Source organism: Magnolia sinica, chromosome 5 (genome assembly GCF_029962835.1).
Source record: "Magnolia sinica isolate HGM2019 chromosome 5, MsV1, whole genome shotgun sequence".
Taxonomy (NCBI): domain Eukaryota; kingdom Viridiplantae; phylum Streptophyta; class Magnoliopsida; order Magnoliales; family Magnoliaceae; genus Magnolia; species Magnolia sinica.
The window spans coordinates 21,934,870-21,958,699 of NC_080577.1; the positions used below are offsets into that span (position 1 = coordinate 21,934,870).

General features: G+C 38.8%; 2 protein-coding genes across 3 annotated transcripts; one reads left to right on the top strand and one right to left on the bottom strand.

The window, feature by feature from the left end:
- The first annotated feature begins 668 nt into the window (after positions 1–668).
- On the top strand, positions 669–3,173 carry LOC131245727 (uncharacterized). The gene is made up of 2 exons (XM_058245379.1): positions 669–1,153; positions 2,891–3,173. Exons 1-2 carry the CDS (start codon positions 726–728, stop codon positions 3,048–3,050), a joined length of 588 nt encoding a protein of 195 aa, XP_058101362.1. The 5' UTR covers positions 669–725; the 3' UTR covers positions 3,051–3,173.
- A 937-nt stretch (positions 3,174–4,110) lies between these two features.
- Positions 4,111–18,132, bottom strand: LOC131245726 (uncharacterized). 2 transcript variants are annotated; one of them, XM_058245377.1, is made up of 8 exons: positions 17,983–18,132; positions 14,803–15,092; positions 14,527–14,596; positions 14,302–14,357; positions 11,948–12,023; positions 11,803–11,839; positions 4,786–4,900; positions 4,111–4,711 (listed from the first exon to the last, which is right to left on the bottom strand). In XM_058245377.1, exons 2-8 carry the CDS (start codon positions 15,084–15,086, stop codon positions 4,375–4,377), a joined length of 975 nt encoding a protein of 324 aa, XP_058101360.1. In that variant the 5' UTR covers positions 15,087–15,092; positions 17,983–18,132; the 3' UTR covers positions 4,111–4,374. The 2 variants fall into 2 exon arrangements, with proteins under 2 accessions (XP_058101360.1, XP_058101361.1); XM_058245378.1 differs by having other exon boundaries at positions 14,803–15,109; positions 17,983–18,045.
- Positions 18,133–23,830: the final 5,698 nt, after the last annotated feature.

Below are 23,830 nucleotides of genomic sequence, written 5' to 3' on the forward strand. Positions count from 1 at the left end.
GACATCCACTCTGTCCATTATGTTCGCCGGCTCATGTTAGGACCTGATCCCAAAAGTCGGACCAATCCAAAACACAAGTGGGCCACACCTCGGGGAATACTGGGAATGGGAACTCCCACCATTGAAATCTTCCTGGGGCCCACCGTGCATGTTCATACTACGAGTCTCACTGGGACGAAGGGAAAACCAAACATCCACCCGATCCAAAACTCCTCTGCCCTCCAAGATAGTTTAAACGGTAGCCGTCCCTATCCCCACTTATCCCTGCTGTGTGGCCCACTTTGACCCCTGGACCGCCCATATTTTTCTACCTACATCTAAACATAATCCGTCGCAAATGATGGACGGATAAGATGTCGCACACGCATCACAGTGGGCCCCACTCAGCCTTTTTGTTGCCCGGTCATGTGATCTGTCCTGAATTTTACCAAAATGCCCCTGACAATGACCCTGAGCTGTCCTAAGTTAGAGTACCGTTGTCGTTGACCGGGTCCCACGGGTAGGCCCCATCCACAAATTACTCTACACCGATATTTAGCACGAGCCGAAACACGAGGGTGGTAGGACCCAATTCCAAAAGTAGCGATGGTGGGTGTAAGATAGCAAACGAAAAATTTTTAATTTTTAATTTTTAATTTTTAAAAAAAAACAAACCTCATATAAAGACAAATCAAGAGAGGTAGTGGTGGCGGTGGTCTTGGTGTTGGCGTTGGTGGAGCAGGGCAATGCAGAGCGTGGGCCCCACCACGACCGCCGTGCCTAGGAGGGTGATGGTCGTGGCGGATCCCCGCCCTGAGTCGGAGGGCGCGCTGGAGTGGGCCCTCTCGCACGCTCTGCTCGCACGCGACGAACTAATCCTCCTCCACGTGGAGCCCAACAGCTCGCGGCGCCACTCTTTCGCCACGTTCCTCAAGCGCCCGCCGACGGTGCCAGGCCAAGCCGATCCCTCTTCTGTGGAAGGCGGGGACTACGAGTTCCTGGACGATATGAGGACGACGTGCCTGGCTTTGCAGCCCAGGGTCCAGGTCCAGGTCGAGAGGGTTGATATGGACGGCCGAGATAAGGCTTCGGTTATCCTCCTGCAAGCCAAGGTTTTCTCCGTCGATCTCATCGTCATTGGCCAGCGTCGCCATTTCTCCCAGATCTTCCTCGGGTCAGTTCTCCACTTCTCCTACAACCCATGCACTAGCCCAATCTAGATAGCGCCGCGTATCATTTTTTATTCAACGCCCATGATTGCATGAGATACTTCCGTAATTAATAAATGATGCGCTTATTGAGTAGATTTAAATTACCAAATAAAATAAAAAGACAAAAAATATTTAAAACAAAAGAAATTAGAAAGAATCAGTTATTTCAAATAAAAATTAATTACCAATAATCAATATGAATGAGACAACGAAAATCACCCATAAGACCTTCACTCGCTCTCTTAACAAAGAACTCTGGTGGAAGGGGATTTTTTATTTTATTTTTGTTTTTTCACAATGTCTTAAATGAAAATAAATTTTGATAATAAGTACTTTTTTTTATAATAAAATACATTTGTAAATAACTTGTATTTAATTAGTCAAATCTATTTACCCATAAAATATGAAACATAGGGGTACTCATTTCTTAAATTTTGATTGTTAATAAAATATATCATTTTTATTATTTTTTTTAAAAAAGAAGAGAGATGAAATAACAATGAGGATAGCTTATTTCCAGTTGAATACACACAAGAATACAATATTTCGTGCACATCCAAGTTCAATTGCTGAACTTGTGCAAATATGCAACCATCGGCCTTCAAGTTCCCAACATACGTGCCAATGTGCATGTGTTATAAATGTTACATTAAGCTCCCCTCATGTCTCAAACCTGACTGAATTACTTAAATGGGTCATATTTCTAGCCTACGCCCTAGTAGCAAACATTTAGCTTGGCCCAAACCCACCTCAAGGTGGCTTGGGCCAGTTGACCTGCAGCCCGACTTAACCCATTCCCAGACCTAGCCACAATCGTGCATGCAGGGCTCGTGTGCCCCTTTAGATACTAGGCATCAATGGGCCTGAAATTATAAGCACCCAGAGTCTCACTCAATGAAAAGGTGACAAGGTATGGACCCAAGCACCCACCTATTAACTGTCCTTTTTTTGTTAGATAGCCAGATCATCCAGTGATGTACCGTACCAGAGCAGACAATAGCTTCGGTTCGAAAATGGTGGAGCCCACCTGCAACAATACGAGGCCATGCAAATGGGACAACTTCATCTAGCATCATAACAGCCCATCTGGCCCAGCCGAACCCTAGGCCTAACCCAAACCACCAACCTATGCTGCCCAAACCGTAGAATTAGATACTCACCTCTAATGCAATTTGGGTTGGGTCGGGCTAGATCAGTGATAACACCTAACAACAAACCCAAAATCAAACATCTAACCATCAAACAACACTATTAAAATAAACACCTTGAACTACCAAAATAACACTAGTAAAGTCCACCATCACCAATCACAAATAAATAAAATAATGAAATAAAATAAATAAAACTCCCTAATATTTTAGAATGAGATGATATTTCAAAGACAGAACAATCCCAATCATAAACTCCATTTTCCTTGCTGATCATGATTTTACATTTATACCATTATACCATGTATGTTAGTCATATCTCATATTTATATGTACTGCAAGTATTGCGGAAGGCCACAACCCAAAGTAGCTTCGGGTCAGGTTGCCCAGGGCCTCAACCCAAGCCCAACCCAACTTGGTTTCAATCAAGGATTTTCAGCGTGAAAGCAACCGAACCCAACCCGTGGGTTCAGGCAATTAGGTTTCAGGTTTGGGCCTGACCCAAGTTGCTGTCTCTGATTTTTCTTTGGTTATGAAATTGCATTGTGACAGGGGTAAACTAGGTGGAAAATCGGCGAATAAAGCACCAGATACGGCCGAGTATTTGATAGAGAACAGCAAGTGCCTGTGTGTAGGAGTTCAAAAGAAAGGGCAGAAAGCAGGCTATGTTCTCAACACTAAGACTCGTAGGAACTTTTGGCTTCTTGCATAGACAGCACTCTTCCTTCTTTTGCTTCTCCCCCTCCTTTCAATCTCCTCTTTGTGGAGGAAATTATCATATCTTGTCTTCTTTTTTCTTTCTTTTTTCAATGCATGTGTTTGCATGGTTGAATGCCGATACATCTTCACAGCCAACATGTGACTCAGGACCACCTACGCCTGTAGCAAGCACTGTAAGCATGACATATCACACACAGCCCTTGTATTTTTTAGTAATGGCCATGAACTATATGTCCATTTCATGGCCCTGCAAATAAGGATATCTATCCAAATGGACATGTAAACCCCCCCTGCGGTGCATGTGCAAGACTCAGGCTGCTTATCAACGTCCAGAAGATCAGCAGGCCATATGTAGTATAAAAGCATGCAGGAGTGAATTGGCCAACGAAGCTTGACCTACCTGATGAGCAGAACAGCCCGACTTTATACGCAGGCATTGTGGGGCATGCCTGGTGAACAGCCCAGATCTTGCAAAGGTGTGCCGTGAATCAGATCAGCAGTTCTTCAAATAATCTCTCTCATCCGACTGGGCATGCGCAACTAACATATTTATAAAGGAATTATATGATACTCTTGCTGCATATGCAGGTACTCGGAAATTAAACACTGGCCATATATTAACTAATGTTAAACCAGCTAAATTGTGGAATCCACTGTCGCTAGGTTGCAGTCTAAAAATGAGATTGGTTGAACAATCCTAACTTTCAATCCATGGACACATGTTTTTCGAAATAAGACCATTGGATGTTTTTCGGTTTCAACCCACCAATAAATATTCAGCATTCTGGTATTTAGATAACCAAATAAAGATAGTTTTTTTGGTTCATGATACATCTAATAAGTATTTAGATAACCAAATAAAGATAGTTTCTTGGTTCATGATACATCTAAAAAAGTATTTAGAAAATCAAATAAAGACAGTTTTTTGGGTCATGATACATCTAAAAATTGGTTCCCATAATTTGGACGGTTTAGTTTGAATCACTTTTGTGCCAGGTGCACAACTTCCCAGCAATTTTTAACTGACTGCATATCATTCATCACACTCTGCAAGAGTATCAAAGTTTTTCTCATTTATAAATACATACATGATGCAACACGTGCCCAATTAACCATAACATGCCTAGAAGATGTATTCAGGTAATTAAAGGAAGAACTGATCATGAAAATAATCAAAGAAAATGGAACAACATAGATATACACAAATCTCAAGCTCATCAACATTAATTTTAAAGAGGAACCGAAGAGAGAGAGAGAGAGAGAGAGAGAGAGAGAGAGAGAGAGAGAGTGTGTGTGTGTGTGTGTGTGTGTGTGTGTCAAAGCTCATCATGTATAAGTCCAGGCGGGACTTCCACCTCAGGATGTACATGGTCATGATGCGGCACAGGATTCAAACGATCTCCAGCTCCCAGTGTCTCAAGACCTGGCACCACTTCCACATCAGGATGTACATGGTCATGATGTGGCACATGATTCAAACCATCTCCAGCACCCAGTGTCTCAAGACCTGGCACCAGCTCATTAAGATGTCCTACCGAACCCCCCTTGATGGCAGCAGTAAGCTTTCTCTGCAATTTAAGCAGCCCAATGCGTTTGGAGACGACGTAAAGAACCGCAGAAGAGAATAAGAGAAGCCCAACAACCAATATCACCCTGTTCAATAAGATTCAGTATGAGAACTCCCAAACAAGAATACAAGACAATGGATGCAGCTGCATTGATTTTACCTATCGAGGACATCCTGACGCTGCATTGTGGTGAGTAGGCGTCGAGTCCGCATCAGCAGTGAGCGGTGCCCCTTGTACTCGTTTTCTGCTTTTCTTAACACACCGGTCGATTCCTCTGACAACACATCACATTTTCTTCAGTCTCGATTCAAATTGTGTTTTGGCACTATGGAACAAGTCACAACTGCTTATGTTATAGTGCCGCAAGAAGTTATCCTTTTGAATTACATGCAGTGGGTTGGGAATCTTTGGATATTAAATTGAATTGCAATAATCAATGCAATGAAGTGGAAATGAATAGCATGGAGCAAGTTCTAATTCATTTGTAATGAGAGACTAGCCAACAAATTCAAATTATAACTGGGTCAGTTTGAAAATGCTAATGTCAGTTTGAAGATGCTCATATACATCTAGAAACAATACCTGGAGCTGGAGATAAAACTAACCAAGATGAAATTTCACATCCCATCAATAGGTTTACACTTTACAGAGGCATTTATAAAATAACCCAAATAAGCCTCACTTAATATCAGAGAAATACTTTGCTTTTACATCTCCATCCCCATCCTTACTCATACAGATGGAATTATCATGAGAGATGAATTAGTGTCATGTCTAACTATTTTTCGTAGTCGAAAGAAATGAGTTGAAATATCTATTGCTACAACGAGTATTTCATTTTAGGGATAAAGTTATTACCCAAAGAAAAAAACAATAATTATAAAATAAAGAAAGAGATCAATTCGGCTAGCAACCAAATTGAATTTATGACTGCACGGTGTCCAACTTGAAACACATGGAATTGCAGTTCGAGGATTAATCGTCATTATAAATTGAAATGTTGACACGTCCACTTTGGTCATTTCTTCCATACTGAATAGGGTCATTGCCTTTCAATTGAATAGAGCATCCAACCACACCCTAAGCAGTATTTGTACAATCATACCAAAAAGTGCTAATCGTATTCAATGCAAGTGAACATAAACAAAAAGGGATCATGGTGATGTACTGAGAGACTCATGTGTACCAAATCCAAAGCCCTAGGCCAGATTCTACCAAATAAGTAATAATTCCAACAACAGCTCAAAAGTCACTGCTTGAGACCATGCATAAAATCAATCAAGAAAAAGCAACTAATTAAAAGAGTGAGAAGTTAATATGCCTGCTAATATATGTGGAGTTACCCATATGATGGGTCTGACTAAAATTTAATTTCTTTCCATTTAAATGCAAGTTAATATAGCATCCACTGAATTCTCACATGATTCCAGTATAAATTACCATGGCTGGTATATCACCAACAATCACCATCGAATTGGAGGGGTCTACTGTGGACATGGACCCAAAATCAATATGATCAGATGATCAAAGCCATCCAATTAAGGGCAAGAAAATGGATGGTAAGAGTAAATGGTCTTAAAATTCATTTTTTAGGCCTTGTATGTAGTCATGTGCAGTCAATGGTGGACCTTTACCATCCAATGGCCCATCATATTGTAGGGGGGCCCACCTGGGTCACATAGAGGAATCTGCACCAGAATAAAGCAATAATAATTCATACAGATCATTGCTGTAGAATCTAGTGTGCCAATAGACATACAATAGTACAAAATGCTAACCTCTGTTATACAACTAGATTGAGCCAGAGAGAACTGGAAATCGTATGGGTTCAACACATTCAGAATTTCAGATACTCTGACATGACATTCTCCTGTAACTGGGTGATTGGAGAATTTCCTAGGAAGTGGATTACAAGAGGCTTGCTGCACCATGATGCTATACAAACAAAATCATTCTTTCTCAATTGCTCATTGCTGTTCTGATGGATCAGGGATACCTATACAATATTTTGAGAACAGAATATCCACATGCACTTACCAACATAGAGCCTGACCTGGTAGCTATAAGCAGCTAAGCAAAACCATGATCTAACCTTACAACTTAACAATAACAAGCTGGCAGGGATTCTACACTTGAACCGAATAATGTCATTCCAAACTCACTTTTTTAACACGTTTGGAATAATGCCATTCCAAACATATTGGTGGGTACTCAAATTTGAAACCCTATTTTAATGGATGCATGGTGGTAGTTAACTGCCAATCACTTGGTTAGATTTTATGCATCCTTTACACGACTTTAATTAGTTTCATAGAAAGGTGCACCCACATTAGCTTTTTGGTTTTTGGTGATCAGACTAGAGGAAGGGCCTGGGTCAGGGGATGTGCTCTTTGCTTTGATTTGCTTCGTCTCCTCTATTGGTTGTAGCTTATTTTTAAACTGCTTGTTGTGAAGTAACAATGGGGTCACCATCCACAAGCTGAGCCTGTATTTTAGTTTTGTGCTTTAATGGAACTGTTATCTTCTCAATATATGTGTGCGTGTGTGAGCGTGTGAAGTGTGTGTCCATGTTTTTAAATATTAAGGCAATGTTACCTAAATCACAAATTCCCTACATTTTCCATTCAGAATTGCACAATCCGGATTATGGATCATTGTGATGTGAATTGCTATTTTTAGAGAACCTAAATTATGGTTCTATAATCTCACTACTGATGAAGTTGTAATGCAAATTTATATTTACAATGTAGACATTTATACTCTCTCTTTTCTTTTTCTTTTTTTTAATTCAATTATAATACGGAGCTTTGCTAAACCCACACGTGAACAAGTCAGCTATAATGTCATGCCACCAAATATGTCAGTGTGGCGGACAGGGCAATATCCAATTCATCCAACAGAAGGGTACCTCTATCTAGATTCCCTACACCAAGAATCGGTAGAGTCCACTAGTCAGGTCTGCCACAATTAACTGAACAGATGTATGGTCGTGCAAAGATTTCTAACCTGTCAACTTATTTCTAATATCATGGCACACCTACTGAATGGCTTTGATATTTCACCTGTCTGCCATGTTGGGCATATGTTGCCATGTGTGCATTAGCTGACTTGTATACACCTGTGGGCTTAGCAAAGCTCTATAATAGCATACTATAAATGTGGGTTTATAATAACAACATTCATCATTTCATAAATAAACTGCAAAATGAGTTCAAATACAAAATAATATTGCATACACTTTAGTGTATGTATTGGAGTGATGCAAATGATCCCACCCCTACTGCACCACATATTAGAAGAGGTATTGTACCATGCACCCGTTCTCGTAACAAGTACCAAAGCAACCCAAGGTAACCGTGTATTAAGTTGCCCACGTTAGCTCTTACTAGCATACAGTGCAGCAAAGGCAAATTTGACTCTAAATTGGTTCACTTGTCAACCTCCTCACTCCATAATTCAATCCTTAGTTGCACAAAGTACAAATCTTCCATCCAGATGCGGCTCCAACTTCCAATGGCCTTCATAATCACACCTCCAACTCCCACTTTCCAGCTATTTGTACTTGCAAACACTTTTTTCGGAGGTATGTACTTGCTAGCATTTTGAAACCACACCTGCCCTCTCCTGTAATCAAAACTGCTACTGGTTCTCTTCATGCTTTGAGCAACTACAATTCAACCTATAATGATGCTATCTAAGATGGATATCTTGTTGATTTGTTCCCATGAAGGTTTTGCAAAATTTCTGAAGTGTGAGATCCTAGTGCTGATCCTTAATCATGCTCCATCTAGTATATGCATGTCATAATTGTCATCTAAGCCTTATCTCAACTAATTGGGGTTGGCTACACAAATCCTGTTCAGCCATTCTACTATATATCTAGCATACACAAGCGAATGGTAAAGACAACCTAAATATGTTGAACCAAACATCACCATACACTAAAAATCGTGAGAGATACCAAAGCTAGTAAGTATCTATGCTCAATAGATAAACTGAACTCTGATTGTGAACGGGATTTTGTATCCTTGCTTTGGCTGAGAACATCAAACTAAATGACAATCTAGAAAGTGGTTGCCCATCTTCACTAGCAATGTGGGTCAAAGATCAGTGAGCAAAGTTTGGATAGTCTTGCAGCCTTGGCAGGGAAAAAATCACAGGCCTCCCATTTCCTATCTGGGGTTTCCACTGGGGACAAATGCGTCTTCCATTTCAGTTTGGAACCCGTTGGTAAAAAAAGATTGAGAAGCCTCTTGCCTCTTGGAAGAGAAGCTATCCATCCCTGGGAGGGTGGATAACTATTACTAAGACGACTCTTCTGGATCTCCCATTTACTATCTATCTTCAAGATCCTGGCAGCGAATATAGAGAGAATTCAGAGGGAGTTTCTCTAAGAAGCACTGCAGCGAAAACGAAATTTCATTTGGTAAGACAGCAAGAAGTCCAGAAAGAGAGAGGAAGGTGGGGTATTGGGAGGAATCAGAGAGAGGAACAACAGCTTGCTAAGAAATCGGTGGTGGAAATTTGGCAAGGAGAATAACACGGTGGTGAAAGGTCATCGTGGAGAAACATGGTGTAATAAACAGGAATTGGGATCTGCAAGAAGGGTTCCATTCTCTAAGATCTGGAAAGATATCATGAACATGGAGAATCCATTCAACCCTTGGGGAGAAGCGCGAGGCTTCAGATTCTTGGTGAACATGGGTGATTCTGTCTATTTTTTTGGGAGGATGAGTGGATCAAGTGCCTTCTGTCAGTCACATTTCCGAGACTGTATAGGCTTGTTTATGAACAGCTTGTTTCAGCTAGAGCTTGTAGGGAGGGAGCTTAACAGGGAAGAAAGTGTGGAGTATCATCCTTGGAAGGAATCTAAAGGAAAATGAGATAGAAGAATTACAGCCATCACTTCGTGTCCTGGAAGATTGCATTTTAGACCTCTTGATGAGGATGCTAGAATATTGAAGAGGGATGCTTTGGGCATGTCCTCTGCATGATCTTTTTTACGCTTAGTGACAACCACAGATGTTCAGTTTGTTGTTTCCTTAGTGGAGATCGACGGCACAGCAGCAAGTATCAGCTTTCTTGTGCTTAGTGATTATTGACCAAGTCCTGATGGTGGAAAAGTTAAAACGCATGGGTTTGGCCTTCCCTAAGAAATGCGTGATTTGTACAGGAAGAAATCACCCTTTTTTGCTCCAATGTCTGGTTGCAGCATCGATTTAGAGTTATTTCTTTACAGAGTTATTTTCTTCTTTTTTTTTGAAGGATCATTTCCTTACAGAGTTCTAGGGTCAAGAGGCAATCATTAGTAGAATACAAAGAATGGAAGAAGCGTGATTGTGGAGTCTCACTTTGGGATGGATTTCTAGTTGGAGGAAATCATAAAGGAACCTTTTCTAGTTCGACAGGAAAGAGTAACTTGATTTAAATGAATAAGGAGTATTGTCTATCTTTGCCTCATTGCATGAGCATATATAACTGTCTTCGACTCTACCAAATAAGGACATTTAGTTCGACGGGGACTTTATTCAACCAAAGGAGATTACTCTTAAACATCTAATTTAGTTACTTGTTGCAGGAGGCAACTTAAAACTCAAACTTCTACCATATGGCTCCAAGAAGTCTTCAATTCAGCCGCAACAAGTGGGATCCATGGTTTAAAACTTTTTCAAGTACAACAAGGTTTTCTACGACTCTATAGATCTCTATCAGCAACCAAACGTGTCACTACACCAATATGGGACCGAAATCGATCAAGTAGTGGGCGAATCGCACTCTGAAACTGCTATTAAAATCTATAGTGGGACCAGATGAGCCCACTGAAATATGTGCTCAACATTTTTTGACCATCCAGCCATTTAAAAAAAAAAGTCCAGATTACAGATCCAGCCTCAGTGACATTTTGGGTAGCTAGATCTCTCAATCATGGAGGCTATGGGGTCCAACTTGGTGCCGTTTTGATAATTGAACATGGTCTTGCAACAGATTGATGAGGATGTTTCTAGCAGAATGAGAGGCGGATGGATTCAGGGGAAATGTGCCTCTGGAGGGTGCTATGATCGCCACGTGATAGAAAAACTCAAGGAATTTTTTATAAGTTAGACCAGGTATGATATATGGAGAGGAGAGAATAGGATCAGAAGATTAGCATTGTAGAGAAGAGGATGTTGAGATAGATGTGTGGGAAGATTAAGACAAACTGAATCAAGATTGAGGTCATCCAAAAAAGCATCCAAAGATCAAGGTGCAATAGGAGATAAAATGAAGGAGAGCAGATTGAGATAGTTCAACCATGTACTAACGAAAATTGATGATGGACCTCGAAAGGAGGGGGCCTGAAAGGAAGATTAACGGATATGAAAGGGAGGCAGTTTACTTACTTAGGATAGCATCTTTGATAGGTATGATGGATGACATAGGTTGCAACATCTGACCCAAAATGACTGGCATGAGGCTATTATGGTGGATGATGATGATGAAATACTAAAGGTAACAATTAAAATAGATAAATATTATAAAGCTTCCTAACTAATGCAAAAGGTTTTGTGTTGAAAAACCCCAAGAGATTATCAACATCATCATCTTACTTAGCAGTATCCAAATTATAAAAAAAAAAAAAAAAAATCATGCCAGGGAAGTAGCCTCCAATAGAAAATGAAATAGGCATATCGAAATCAAACATATTAGTGGACCATTCCTATCTTCGTTTATTCATTATAGGCAGTACACAAGGTTAAACCCCATTGATCGGCCAGTTGGAAGATGATATCAAAATTTTGGCGTATATTGATATGAGAACCATAAGTTGAAAAAGAAAAAGAATATTACAACTATACCACAACAGAATTGTCGCAGAAGGATATCACAGAAAGTAGCATTCTGACAAGTAACAGTACAACCATACTATACATATCCTACTTGATTGTGTATTCAGTATATTAACACTGAAGTTGCTAGCTTCTTCTTTTTCTTTTTTAACATAAAGAAATTCCTTGAATTATCAAATAACACATTTACATCAAAGAGCTAAGTTAAGCAATCAATAAACAAACATCCAGAAAAGGCTTTGATTGTCCAAGAAAAATGTGGTTATTAACAGTGGTACAGGATATAGTTCTGAACTTATTATTACTTCACAGCAAGAGAAGCACATAGCTGTCAGTAGCAATAACCTACCAAAAGTCGTCAGTGTGTTTGCACTTCTTTCCACCTCCTGAAGACGCTTCATAAGTTTGTTAATAAGATCATATCTAAATGGGAAGTTCCATAAATGAACTATAAAGTACAAATCATCAATGGTCAAAAAGTTATAAACCATAACCTGAACCATCAGTTGACGAGTGCGACGAAGGCTGTCGGTGATGCTTTCTGCAGCAGATGTCATTCCAGCCTTTGTCCTGGAAGGCAGTTACAAACCACAAACTCATTGAAACAAATCATCTACTGTGTTTGAACAAGATGGCTCTATTCACATTGAACCACTAAAAGGAGCAGGTATAAAATATGAAACGTCATTTGTTTCTAACAGTAGAAAGTTCATACAAGCAAGATAGTCAAAAGCACAGAGAAGAACATAACCATCAAATGCCTTGTAAACTGTAGAATATTTTCTTCTTCTTCTTCTTCTTCTTCTTTTAAGGCATAGAGAACTTATTCAAGAGCAAAAACAGAAACCAACATGGCAGATACCTCGAGTGGCCAATAGTGACCCTCACATCACACCCACTTTTAGTCTTTAGCAAGCATATTGGCCAACTCAATGCATCTCTTTGAACGACAAGGCACAAGGCTCCCAAATCGGCTACTAAAGATTTAATCACTAAAATATAAGAACAAGCCTTGAAGGCCCACAATTTATCATCTGAAGTTACTAGATGGCATTCCGACTCCAAGAGTCCCTTTTAATGACTCTTGGAGTAAGAGAAAGATGTGGGGCCTTTCTCAACACAGAAATCAACGTTACACCCCCACCTTACCACAAAACTTGGAGAAAACCATCAACACCTTCCCATTCTCGGTAGGGGTATCAATAGGCTGAGCTAGGGCTGGGCCAAGCTCTATCCAAGCCGGCTTGTTCAACGTATGCCCAAACCTGGCACAGGCCCATTATAGGCCAAAATAGTCCAACCCGACTCCAGCCCTAACTTATAATGTTGGAGTGGATTTTATATAATCAACATGGTGGGCCTTATAAAAATCAAGGGTGGACGTCTCTCTCCCAACAGATTGATGGTTGGAGTGGATTTCACATACATTCCATGGTGGGACGCCTAAAAAATCAAGGGTGGGCGTCCGTCTCCTAGTTGTTTCCACTGATATATTAAAAAACATTAAAAAAAAAAAAATACCAAACGCCGACCCTTGATTTTTTATCGGGCCCACCGTGATTTGTATGTGAGATCCACTCCGACCATTAGATGTGTAATCCCATGTTAGGCACAGGGTCAAAAAACCAGGCTAACATGTAATTTAGGTGGGGCACACCAATGGAAACAGTTGGGAGAGAGATGTCCGCCATGCCCCACAAAAACTTAGGCCCTAGGCCCAAAAATCAGGCCCATATGTGATTCAGATGGGCCATACCAAGGGAAACTGTTTGTAGGCTGAAAGTTGCCCTATATACTGTTTCCAATTGTGTAGTCCTCCTAAATAACGGATGGGGCTGATTTTTGGGTCCTGAGCATAATTTAGGGTGAAGAGCTTGGTGGTTGGGGTGGATTTTACATAAACACCACGGTGGAGTCTAGACCTTTTCCTTCCCTCTGTTGAAGTACAACATAGAGCAGGCAGAGAGATGAAAGGACCGCCTTCTCCTGCTTGCTTGATCGGAATCAATTCTATGATTGAATAGCATAAGTGCTATTTAGTAGTAGAAACTCAGAGAGACAGATAGAGACGGTACTCCCTCATACCTGCTGACTCCTAGGAATGATAAGTAAATCCCTTATTTTTGGCTTCCTCCGAGCCGGAGCCGTTTCCTGATCAGGAAACCCATCCTGCCAAGGGAGCTCCCAAGCATGTTCTAGATCCAGAATAAGAAGCGATGGAGCATGCGCTCTTGACCTACCTGAGCTAACATCACGAGGACCCAGGCTTGCAATTAAGTAACAATCAGGCCAGGCCTGATTCGGGCTAGGCTGTACACAGTCCAAGCCCAGCCCAATTAGAAAAGGGGCCTGAATTTTAAGCCTAAGCCTTACCCTCAGGCTTCATACCCCAGCCCCAGTCTAGCCTGAGGGCTAGGCCTGAAAGCCCGACAGTCCAATCCAGCCCATTGACAGCAGTAATTCTTGGTAACAACAACCGCCCAAACTTTGCCCAAAATGAATAGAACTACTGCACAAATAGGTCATTCAGTCATAATCCAAGCATAGTCCACCAGAATTTAATCATGTGAAAGAAATGCCTAGAATTACACATAACTTAGTTTAGAAGAGAGACCATAGGGACATTAATGACCATGGGTAAAAAAAAAAAAAAAGTGAATGAAAGGAACTTCAAACAAGAGCATGGATTTCAGAACTGACAAAAGTTTTAGCCCCGAGCATGTAGCATATGCATAAATCATGTAAAAATAAAGACCTAAACAATGTATTGGTAATTCTACAAATTGATCAGTTTTTCATGACTAAAAGGATGAATCTTCCACTAAGAAAAATAAAAAGTAGCACATACTGTAAATTCCGTCTCCGAATTGTGGACTCTTCTCCGCCTCCTAAAAGAAGTTCTCTCTACAACCGAGAAATTTCCATTTCAGGAAGAAGAAAAGAGAAAAAAGAAGGCTAAAGTTTAATAAAGTCAAAACTTACTACGGGATTATTCAGCAAAGAGATGAACAAAGTTCACAAACAAGGCAATGCCTGACACATCAAAGTCACCCCCCATAAGGAAGAACCTTACCTCTTCCTGTGCAGCTTTTCTGATATTGGCCTTTGCATGCAAATTAGCATTCCTTAAGCTCAAATGCAAGCTAAACAACAAGAAAACAAGCACAGTCATAACTCATAAGCATTCCAAACTCAACCTAAGGGTTTCACCAAGTTGCTCAGAATCCTGAGTTTCACCAAGAAAACAGACCGAGTAAAAAAGAAATGAAATCAAATGGTAAAAAAAAAAAAAAACAACATTCAGCATCGTTAACTAAAATCTACCAATTTGAAATCGAGAGTGTAGCACCTCTGATATTGCTCCTTCCAAGATTTTAATGTTGACTGAGCAGATTGTGCTTCTTCTTCAGTGGGAAGCTGTTGGGCTAGAAGATCGAGCCTAAATTGCAACGACCTAAGTAAAGCCAGCCCATCCTGCGCAGCACCATTCAATCTTGGAAGAGAATTCACTTCATCCGTCCCTTTTCCCAACTTCCCGCAACTCTCAATTGCTTTTACATGATCCTGGGTTTTGGCAAATGTCTGATCCCACTCTTTCGTCGCCTTCTCGACAGCCTGTGCAACCTCCTCCATACCAATCTACACAAGCAATCAATCTATAGCATCTTGAAAATAATCATGAGAACACAAAAATGTTTCAAGGGAAATTCTAAAAGAGGAGTAATCACATCCACCTTAATAAATGGTAAGTTACCATCCACCCTGAGCACACATGCAACGGTATAAGTGTGTACAACATCAGTGCCAGCAAAAAAGGTCAGCCACACGAGGAAGTGCTGGATGCAAAATCAGGCCAATCCAATCATCAGGCAGATTATGCATGTCTGGTGAATCAGACCATCCACAGGACTGATTTAAACTGTTTGATGATTTTTGTACAGGGAGGCACGCATGACGATCGGACCAGCATGGTTTTTGTGTGTGCCTTCATGGTGGGTCCCAACTTTGCATGCCTCAAATAGCTTACACACTTGAAATACTGTCATATATTCTATGGTAGCAGTAACTTACAGTCCACTGAGTTGTATGTGATTAATCCTCATACTAAAAGCTTCATCTCATCCTAAGAATCTATGGCCCCGATCAGCATAAGTCAAAACACTATTAGCATAAATATAGTGTTATTACTTATTACAATAGATAGTCTCATGTTTGGAGCTTAAATTAGCTATGCTAAGAATGGTGGTATCAAAATAGCGCTATTCACCACCTACTTTTTCTAGTGTCAACTACTGTGCTATGCTAACAGCTGGATTTATGAGAAAAACTCAGAATCCAGCTATTTTGATAAGGGAATGTTTCTAACATGTGTTGCATGGTTGCTTGAAGGGAGGAATGGTGGATCAGGTCCAAACTGTCAATCAGGTGCGAAGCCTCTTGTTTAACTTGAATCCCAAAAATCAAGCCCATCCAAAACTTAGGAGAGCCGCACAGTAGGAAACAGTTGAACTGGGGACACCTAAAAATAGTTGTGCTTGGCCCACCTTAGTGTTGAACAGGTCTGATATTCCAGGTCATGGCGAAACATGGGTCATTGCATCTGATGGATGTGTGGGTCTTATGTAAATAAGTCATTCATCCCACCTTCATGGTACACACACACCCATGCCTTGCCACACTTGAGAGAAGTCAGGCTCTCTTTCCAACTTTTCAAAAAGGAAAGGTGACTAAAAATAGGTTGGTGGACAATCATAGTTAATACACATGTACTGAGAACATTGTACACATGTGATGATTTTCAGAAAATCTTTTGTCCAGACCACTGAGTCAAACCTCACACACATATGTGATCATTTTTCCAAACTCCATTGCATTATCAATACCTACTTATACAGATAGATGGCATCACTGCCGAACACAATATATCCGTTGTCATCTTAACTTCTATTTCATCATTGTAACTTTAATCATGATAAAACTAGCAACACTATCCATATAGTTGTATGATGCACAACAAATGGGGCCTAAAGTCATAGAGACCATTTATAATCCAAGAACCAATTTACAAAGAAGCATTTCTAGTGCTTTAAAACATAGGTCTAGCTGATAGATGATTAGCAAGATATATTAGAATATAATGATCTAGATTTGTTAATATATCTAAAGATTCCAACTTGCTGAAAATAATCATATTTCTAAAAGGAAAAAAGGAAAGGAAAAAAAAAACCAACACAAACATCTAAGAAAAGAATGGAAATATACAAATAACTTGCACAAAATTATTTTTAAAAAATAGATTTGACATTTCTGGGAATATTGCCATACATCAGAATTCCAGATATTTCAAAGACACCATTTTTTCTCAGGCCAATAACACATTATGAATGAAACACAATCCCAACTGAAATTTCAAAATTGAGATACTCCTATGATAGTTCACCACCTTTTTTGCATTCATGTATGGCTATAGACCATCCAAATTGCAAGGCACAGTGTGGGTGGAGGCATATCTCTATGGCCCTGTTTGATTTTTTATTTTCAATGAAAATGCATGATAAATGCGTCATTATTACTCCTACGCATGTTTGATTTTTGTGAGTATTTCCATCTCAAAAATCAATCCAAAAGAGACTGACTTAAATTTGTAGGCCCCACCATGACGTATGTGAGATATCCACACAGTTCATCTGTTTTACTGGAACATTTTAGGGCATGAGACCAAAAATGAGGCAGATCCAAAGTTCAAGTGGCAGTAGTCATAAAACTTGTACAGTTGAAATTGTGTTTTGCTTCCTAGGGCCCAAAAGACTGTTTATTTGTCATATAACCCATTCATAAGGTCATGCAGACATGGATAAGAGGAAAACACAAATATCAGTTTGATCCAAAACTTCTAGGCCTCAAAAAGTTCTAACGGTACGCCTTCAATTCCCACTGTTTCCTGTGACTTGGTCCACTTGAGCTTTAGATCTGCCTCATTTTTTGAAGTCATGCCCTAAAATCAGCTAGCAGAATGGATGGACAGCGTTGAGAAGCCATATAAATCACAGTGGGACCCTCATGAAATTCACATTCCACCTCAATTTTAGCATTCAAAAAGCAAAATCTCAATTTTAGCATTCAATTTTGCCTTGAGAATGGCGTTGGAATTACTGTGGGAAATAATTAATACCTATATTCAGGTATTTGCAATAGTGAATTACAAAACAAACAGCCCCGAAAATTACACTGATCAAGCAATCATAACCGTCCAATTGAGGGTATTAAATAGAGGTTGAAAAGTAATATAGGAAGCAGTCCAAATTCCAAGGGTGAAATTAGATGGTTACTATCATCTTCTCAATGCAATTTTTGGCTACGCTACATCCATGATTTGCTATAAAAAAATTTAAAAAATTACAAAAAAGTTGGTCTGGATTGCAGTACAACTATGTCACGTGTATGGTTGCACAATGCTACTTAGGGATTTAAAAAAACCCAAATTGATGAGATGCAGATAGATAAGGAGAGAAAGGTGGGGGGGAGATACCTGATGTTGCAAAATGCTCCTTGACGTGCTGGACCAAAGAAAAGAAGAAGAAGAAGAAGAAGAAGAAGAAAAAAAAAAAAAAAACTAGAAAGAGATCGAGAGCGGAGAGAGATCGAGCGGAGAGGAAGAGGGAGATCGACGGGAGAGGGAGAGGGAGCGGACTGGGGGTAATAACCCAGTCCGCACCGTACTGAGTAAACTCTGTGGGGCCCACCGTCATTCGTTCATTTTATGCACTCCGTCGGAAAAAAATTAAGTATGTACTAAGTTCAAGTGGACCACACCACAGGCAACAGTGTTAATTGAATGTCTACCGTTGAAAATATTTCGGAAGCTGATATTTGTATTTTCCCTTCATCCATGTCCTTGTGAACTTATGAACAGGTTGGATGATAAATAAACATCACTGTGGGGCCTTGCAAGATTTCAACGGTGGAAATCATTATTCCCACTGTATCATGTGGTATGGTCCACTTGAGATTTGGATATGCTTCAATTTTAGTATCTAGTTCTTAAATGAGCTGGAAATGGACGGCGTGGATAAACCACATGCATTCACAGTGGGCCCAACAGAGTTTACTAGGTACGATAAGAGCTTACTGGGTAACTTAGTACGCAATCCGATTTCAGTCCGCACCAGCCAGCACGGGTGAGGTATTACACGGGTGGGTGTTACCCTTGCCGTAGGGCCCACCTTGATCGTATTTTGTTATATCCAATCCTTCTATCTGTTTTTAAAACTCATTTTTTGGCACGGTTTTAAAATTAAGCATTCTAAATATCATGTGGACCACACAACAAGAAACAGTGATGATTGAATGCTCACCATTGAAAATTTCCTAAGGCCCACTTTAAGAAGATATTTAATGTTTATTTATCATCCAACTCGTTGATATGGTCACGTAAACATGGATGAATTTAAAACATATATATCATATTGATCCAAAACTTCTGTGGCCCCCAATAGGTTTTCAGTGGTATGTGTTCAATCCCCATTGTTTCATGTGGTGTGGTCCATTTGAGCATTTAATCTATCTCGTTTTCAATCTTATCAACTAAAATAATTTTAAAAACTAAATGAACGGCATGGATAAAACACATACACCAAAGTGGACCCCACATAACCCCATAGAGTACTGTACGTCTCTAGCTAAGTGATGGTGGGGGTAGTACTAGCCAGGTAGCTAGTGATCGGTGCTCTGCGCACCCACCATGATGTATGCGTTTTATCAATGCCATCTATCCATTTTTATAAATCATTTTATGGTTTGATATTAAAACTGAGGCAGATATAAATCTCAACTGGACCACACAATGAGAAAACAATATTAATTAAATGTCCATAATTAAAAACCTCCTAAGACCCACAATAATATTTATTTGACATCCATCGTACCTGGATGAATGGAAAAAAAAAATCAGCTTGATCCAATACTTCCGTGGCCCTCATCATGTTTTTAATGGTGTGCATTCAATTAACATTGTTTCATTGATATGGTCCACTTAAGATATGGATCCACCTCAATTTTGCGCTTACTATAAAATGAACTGAAAAAAATGTATGAATGGCGTAGATGAAATAAATACATTGTGGTGAGGATCAGAGAGCACGGATTAGAGTTTGGGGTCCATTGACTGCACATGTCTTGGATTTTCATGAGGTCGGTAAGTTGCAATGCAATTTTGACCTAAAAATTTAGCCTAATTTGGAAATATGATCCAATCACTCTATTTTACTTGTCAAGTGGTTCGATTTGATTGGTCACTCACCTCGATTAAGTTTCGTATGATAAAGATATTAGTTAGACAAGATTGACCAATAATATGATAAGCCATGTATTGCGATCGAACGGTTAGATTTTGAGTGCAATTTAAACTAAACATTTGAAATCATTTACTCTTCAGTCTATACTAATCAGATTGTCCAAAATCTCTCTCAATTTTCAAAATCTATTTTTTATTAAAATAACCTTTTTTTCTTTTGTTTTTTGACTTCTTTTTTTTTTTTTCAAAGTGCCATTATTTTTAACATTTTAGTTATTTTTAAATATCAATTTTTTTCTTTTCAAAATCTCAATTTTTCTCAAACAATTTTTTTTTTTAATTCAATCTTTTGAACTTTGTTTTTAAAAATCACAAATTTTTTTTTTCTTTTCAAAAATGTCAATTATTACCAAAATGTTTTTTTTTTCCAAAATTATCAACTTTATTTAACCTTCTCAATTTTTTCAAAAATGTCAATTTTTTATTTTTTTAAATCCCGATTTTTATTAAAACAAATTTCTTTTCAAAATCTCAACAAACATTGTCAATTTCTCTTAAAATTCTCAACATTCTGTTTTAGAAAAATAATATATTTTTAACTTTTGAAATTTCTTTTTGTCAAAATTTTTGATTTATTTTTAATTTCAAATTTTTTAGAATTTACTTCCTTTTTTAAAATATTTATTTTTAAAATTATTTTTTTCAAAAACTTTTAGGAGATTTTTCATATGATACTACCAATCATTTAAAATCGGTTTTCATGTAAAATTAAACACAAATTCCACAATTGGCACTACAAAAAAATAATAATTGATGCATTTAATTAATTCATTAAAAAATTTATATTGAAGTTTTGGGCAAAGTTACTAATTATAGTAAAAATCTTTTGTTTGATTATAATAAAGTATAATTTTCTATCTAATTCTACAAAAAAAAAAAAAAACCCAAAAGAAAAAAAGATGAGCATCGATCTTTGGCTTGCACTCATTCAAGACTATCGCTCACCCCATGATTACTCGATCTAAAGTTGTCATAGCAAATCAAAAGGAAGAAACCATTGCGCCTAAAAGGCACCCCTCAGATAGCCTGAGCTCATGGCTGGTAATACTGCAACCACCTCATCCATGGATGAAATGACCTAAAATCTTAAGGCTTTGCAAGACCTTCTTACCCAATATATTCAAAGAGAAGTTGTCCAAACTATACAAGTGTCATCGCCTAGTACCCCAGTCATCTTAACTTTCCAACATCCTCCTTAAAATGGGAGTCACCTTCAAGGTTAATTTTTCACAGCCGACAATCCTTTCCAACAGCCTCTCATTGATGAGAGCCGCTGTCAAAATCAATCTACCGCAACCAGGAAACCCAACCAATTCCAACATCCTCTTCCTAGTAGAAGATCTAGTTAATTCCAAAGGGCAAAAGCCCTCTCATTTGGTCCCTCTGAAATTGAAGAGCTCTGAGAGCAATTGTGAGATATGCAGAGGAAGCTATGAAAGCAACAAGGAGTAGATATTCCATCCACCAAGTTCAAGGATCTTTGTCCCTTCCCTGATGCAAAGGTACCTCAAGACTTCGAGGTACCAAAATTTAACAAATATGATGGTACAGGGTGTCATATGGACCACTTAAGAGCATTTTGTGGGGAGCTTAATATTGTGGTAGGTAATGACGGAGCGTTGATCCGTTTGTTTCAGAAATTCTTGAAAGGCAATACGTTAGATTGGTACATGTCATTAGACGACTACCGAATTAAAACTTGGGAACAACTTTGTCAAGCTTTCACTGATCATTTCGTGTACAATCTTAATGTAGCGCCCAGAAGGACGGATCTTGCTACCCTAAGGTAAAGGAATGATGAGTTATTATCAACTTATGTTGGACGGTAGCGTGCCATGGCCGCTAGAATAAAAATACCTATTGATGACGATGAGTGAATGTACATGATCATCCACTCGGCAAACCAGAGTATCTCTGGATATCTCGTCTCGTATCCCTTCTTAACTCTCCTGCTCCTCTAGATTACCATTGAATGTATACTCTGTGACTTGTCAGAACTCTGGATCCTATCACATCAGAAACTTATGGTAGCCTAGTCTATTTTTAATAACATTCATCATTATCATATTTGTTCAAAACTCTTCTAGACATTCCCCGGACATATGCTCTATGGCTTGCCGGAACTCCAGATCTTGACATATCAGAATTTCGTGTTTGCCTAGTCCTATTTCAATATTATCATCATATCCCTTAAGATTATTTTACCACACAAAGTAGAGACCATACATCTGTATGGGCAGAGAGGGTGCCTAACATCTTCCCTCTTTGTAGCTGAGATCCCTTACTCAGAATCCTAAATCGCAAATCAAAAGTTAACTTAAAGCAAGAGAGTCTTCGGATTCTCTAGCTTTACATATTCTGCGGGTTCTAGCTAATTGCGGGATTTTGAGTTAAGTGGCTAGTGGCAACTCCAAGTCTACATTACATCATCAATCCAAATTAGCCAAATCACCCCCAAAACAAACATAAATCATTTCTAATGTTCACACAAAGCTAGAGCATATGAAATTTTTAACAGTGATATCTATTTGTCATCTAACCTTTTCATATGGTCACACAGTCATGGATGGAAGGAAAGCACAAATATCAACTTGATTCTAAATTTATAAACATGGATGAAGAGAAGGTATAATTACAGCTTGATTCAAAAATTTTGTGGCCTCCAAGAAGTTTTGGATGGTTGGTGTTCAATTTACACCGTTTCCAATGGTGTGGTCCACTTGAGTTTTGGATATACTTAAATTTTAGGCACATAGCCTAAAATTAGCTGATAAAATAGATGGACAACATGGATAAGACACATACATCACAGCGAACCCTACAGAGTTTACACAGTACGCTATAGCATGGCAAGTGCTCAATACCTAATTCGCTTTAAAGCGGTAGCTTTATGAAAAATACATTGGAATGTAAATTACATACTAATTAGGGAGTAATTTATAATTCTTTTTCATATTTTAACAATTTTTCCATAATAATGCCTCATTAATATATTAATATAGTATTTACATCCCAGGACTTATTTTGATTTTTATTAAGTTACCTCCTTAATTGGTGGGTATATCTTGTCTTTTTATTATAAGAAACTACACTAATCTTTTATAACTTATACAATCCTACGGAGCTTAGACAAAAGTAACAGAAGATCTCTATGAGAATTAGCTTGATTAACAAGATGTCTTAATGAAAAATTAGTATAAGTAGGTACTAGGACATAGATACCAAAACAAAGAGGCAATATTTTGTAAAATTCCCCCAAAGTTTTGGGTTATACTCCCCATCACCCCATCCACACCTGGAATAGCATTACCATTTTTGTGAAGTAGCTAATTAGTGTTTAGACCCAGCTGATCATAGCTAGATTGAACGGCTTAGAAGGTATCATGTGGCAACCCACAACCGTGCCACATGTTGTGTAGATGAATTTTAAAGTGCGGAGTTAGAGATATACACATATGAGAGCATTAAATACTAGAGCTCTATCAAAAGTAACTCTTTATAAAAAGTCTTATTAATACAAGTTTCTATATAAGCATTAAATGCTAAAGTTATGCCCAAAAGCAACTCAACAAAAGGAAAGAGTCCAACACAAAGTTTCTTCAAATATTGTTTGACTAAAATAGTAAGAGGCTTATAGGATTTTTCTTGTATGTGTGCCATGATATAATTGGCCACGCTTATGTGAAGAATCAATGAGATTTACATCCCCGATCATCCAAATATCTCACAATATAAAAATTTACGTACGGGCACCACCCTTCCCAAATCTATAAAAGACAAACTCAATAAAGAGCTCAAGGCACCAACCAAGCCATCACACAAGCTGTTTCACAGTGTAATGTTGTCTTAACTAATTTAACTTTACTTCCTCCACTTCTCCCCAATCTTGCTGCAACAAGTCCGGAGTTTAGCATAGTTTAGATCTGCTATTGTCTAGCGTTATCGTTACAGTACGCTTACGAATAGTATAAATATCCACCACTATTGTCATTAGATCTCCAATCAACCGAGTTTATACTTGGAA

What these genes read in the sequence shown, in the direction of transcription:
- LOC131245727 (XM_058245379.1), top strand. Translation starts at nt 726, where the DNA reads ATGCAGAGCGTGGGCCCCACCACGACCGCCGTGCCTAGGAGGGTGATG. An exon ending in TTCTCCCAGATCTTCCTCGG is followed by an intron (nt 1,154 to 2,890) that starts GTCAGTTCTCCA and finishes GCATTGTGACAG; the next exon opens with GGGTAAACTAGGTGGAAAAT.
- LOC131245726 (XM_058245377.1), bottom strand. Translation starts at nt 15,086, where the DNA reads ATGGAGGAGGTTGCACAGGCTGTCGAGAAGGCGACGAAAGAGTGGGAT. An exon ending in TGGAAGGAGCAATATCAGAG is followed by an intron (nt 14,597 to 14,802) that starts GTGCTACACTCT and finishes CTTGTTGTTTAG; the next exon opens with CTTGCATTTGAGCTTAAGGA. An exon ending in ATTCGGAGACGGAATTTACA is followed by an intron (nt 12,024 to 14,301) that starts GTATGTGCTACT and finishes ACTGCCTTCCAG; the next exon opens with GACAAAGGCTGGAATGACAT.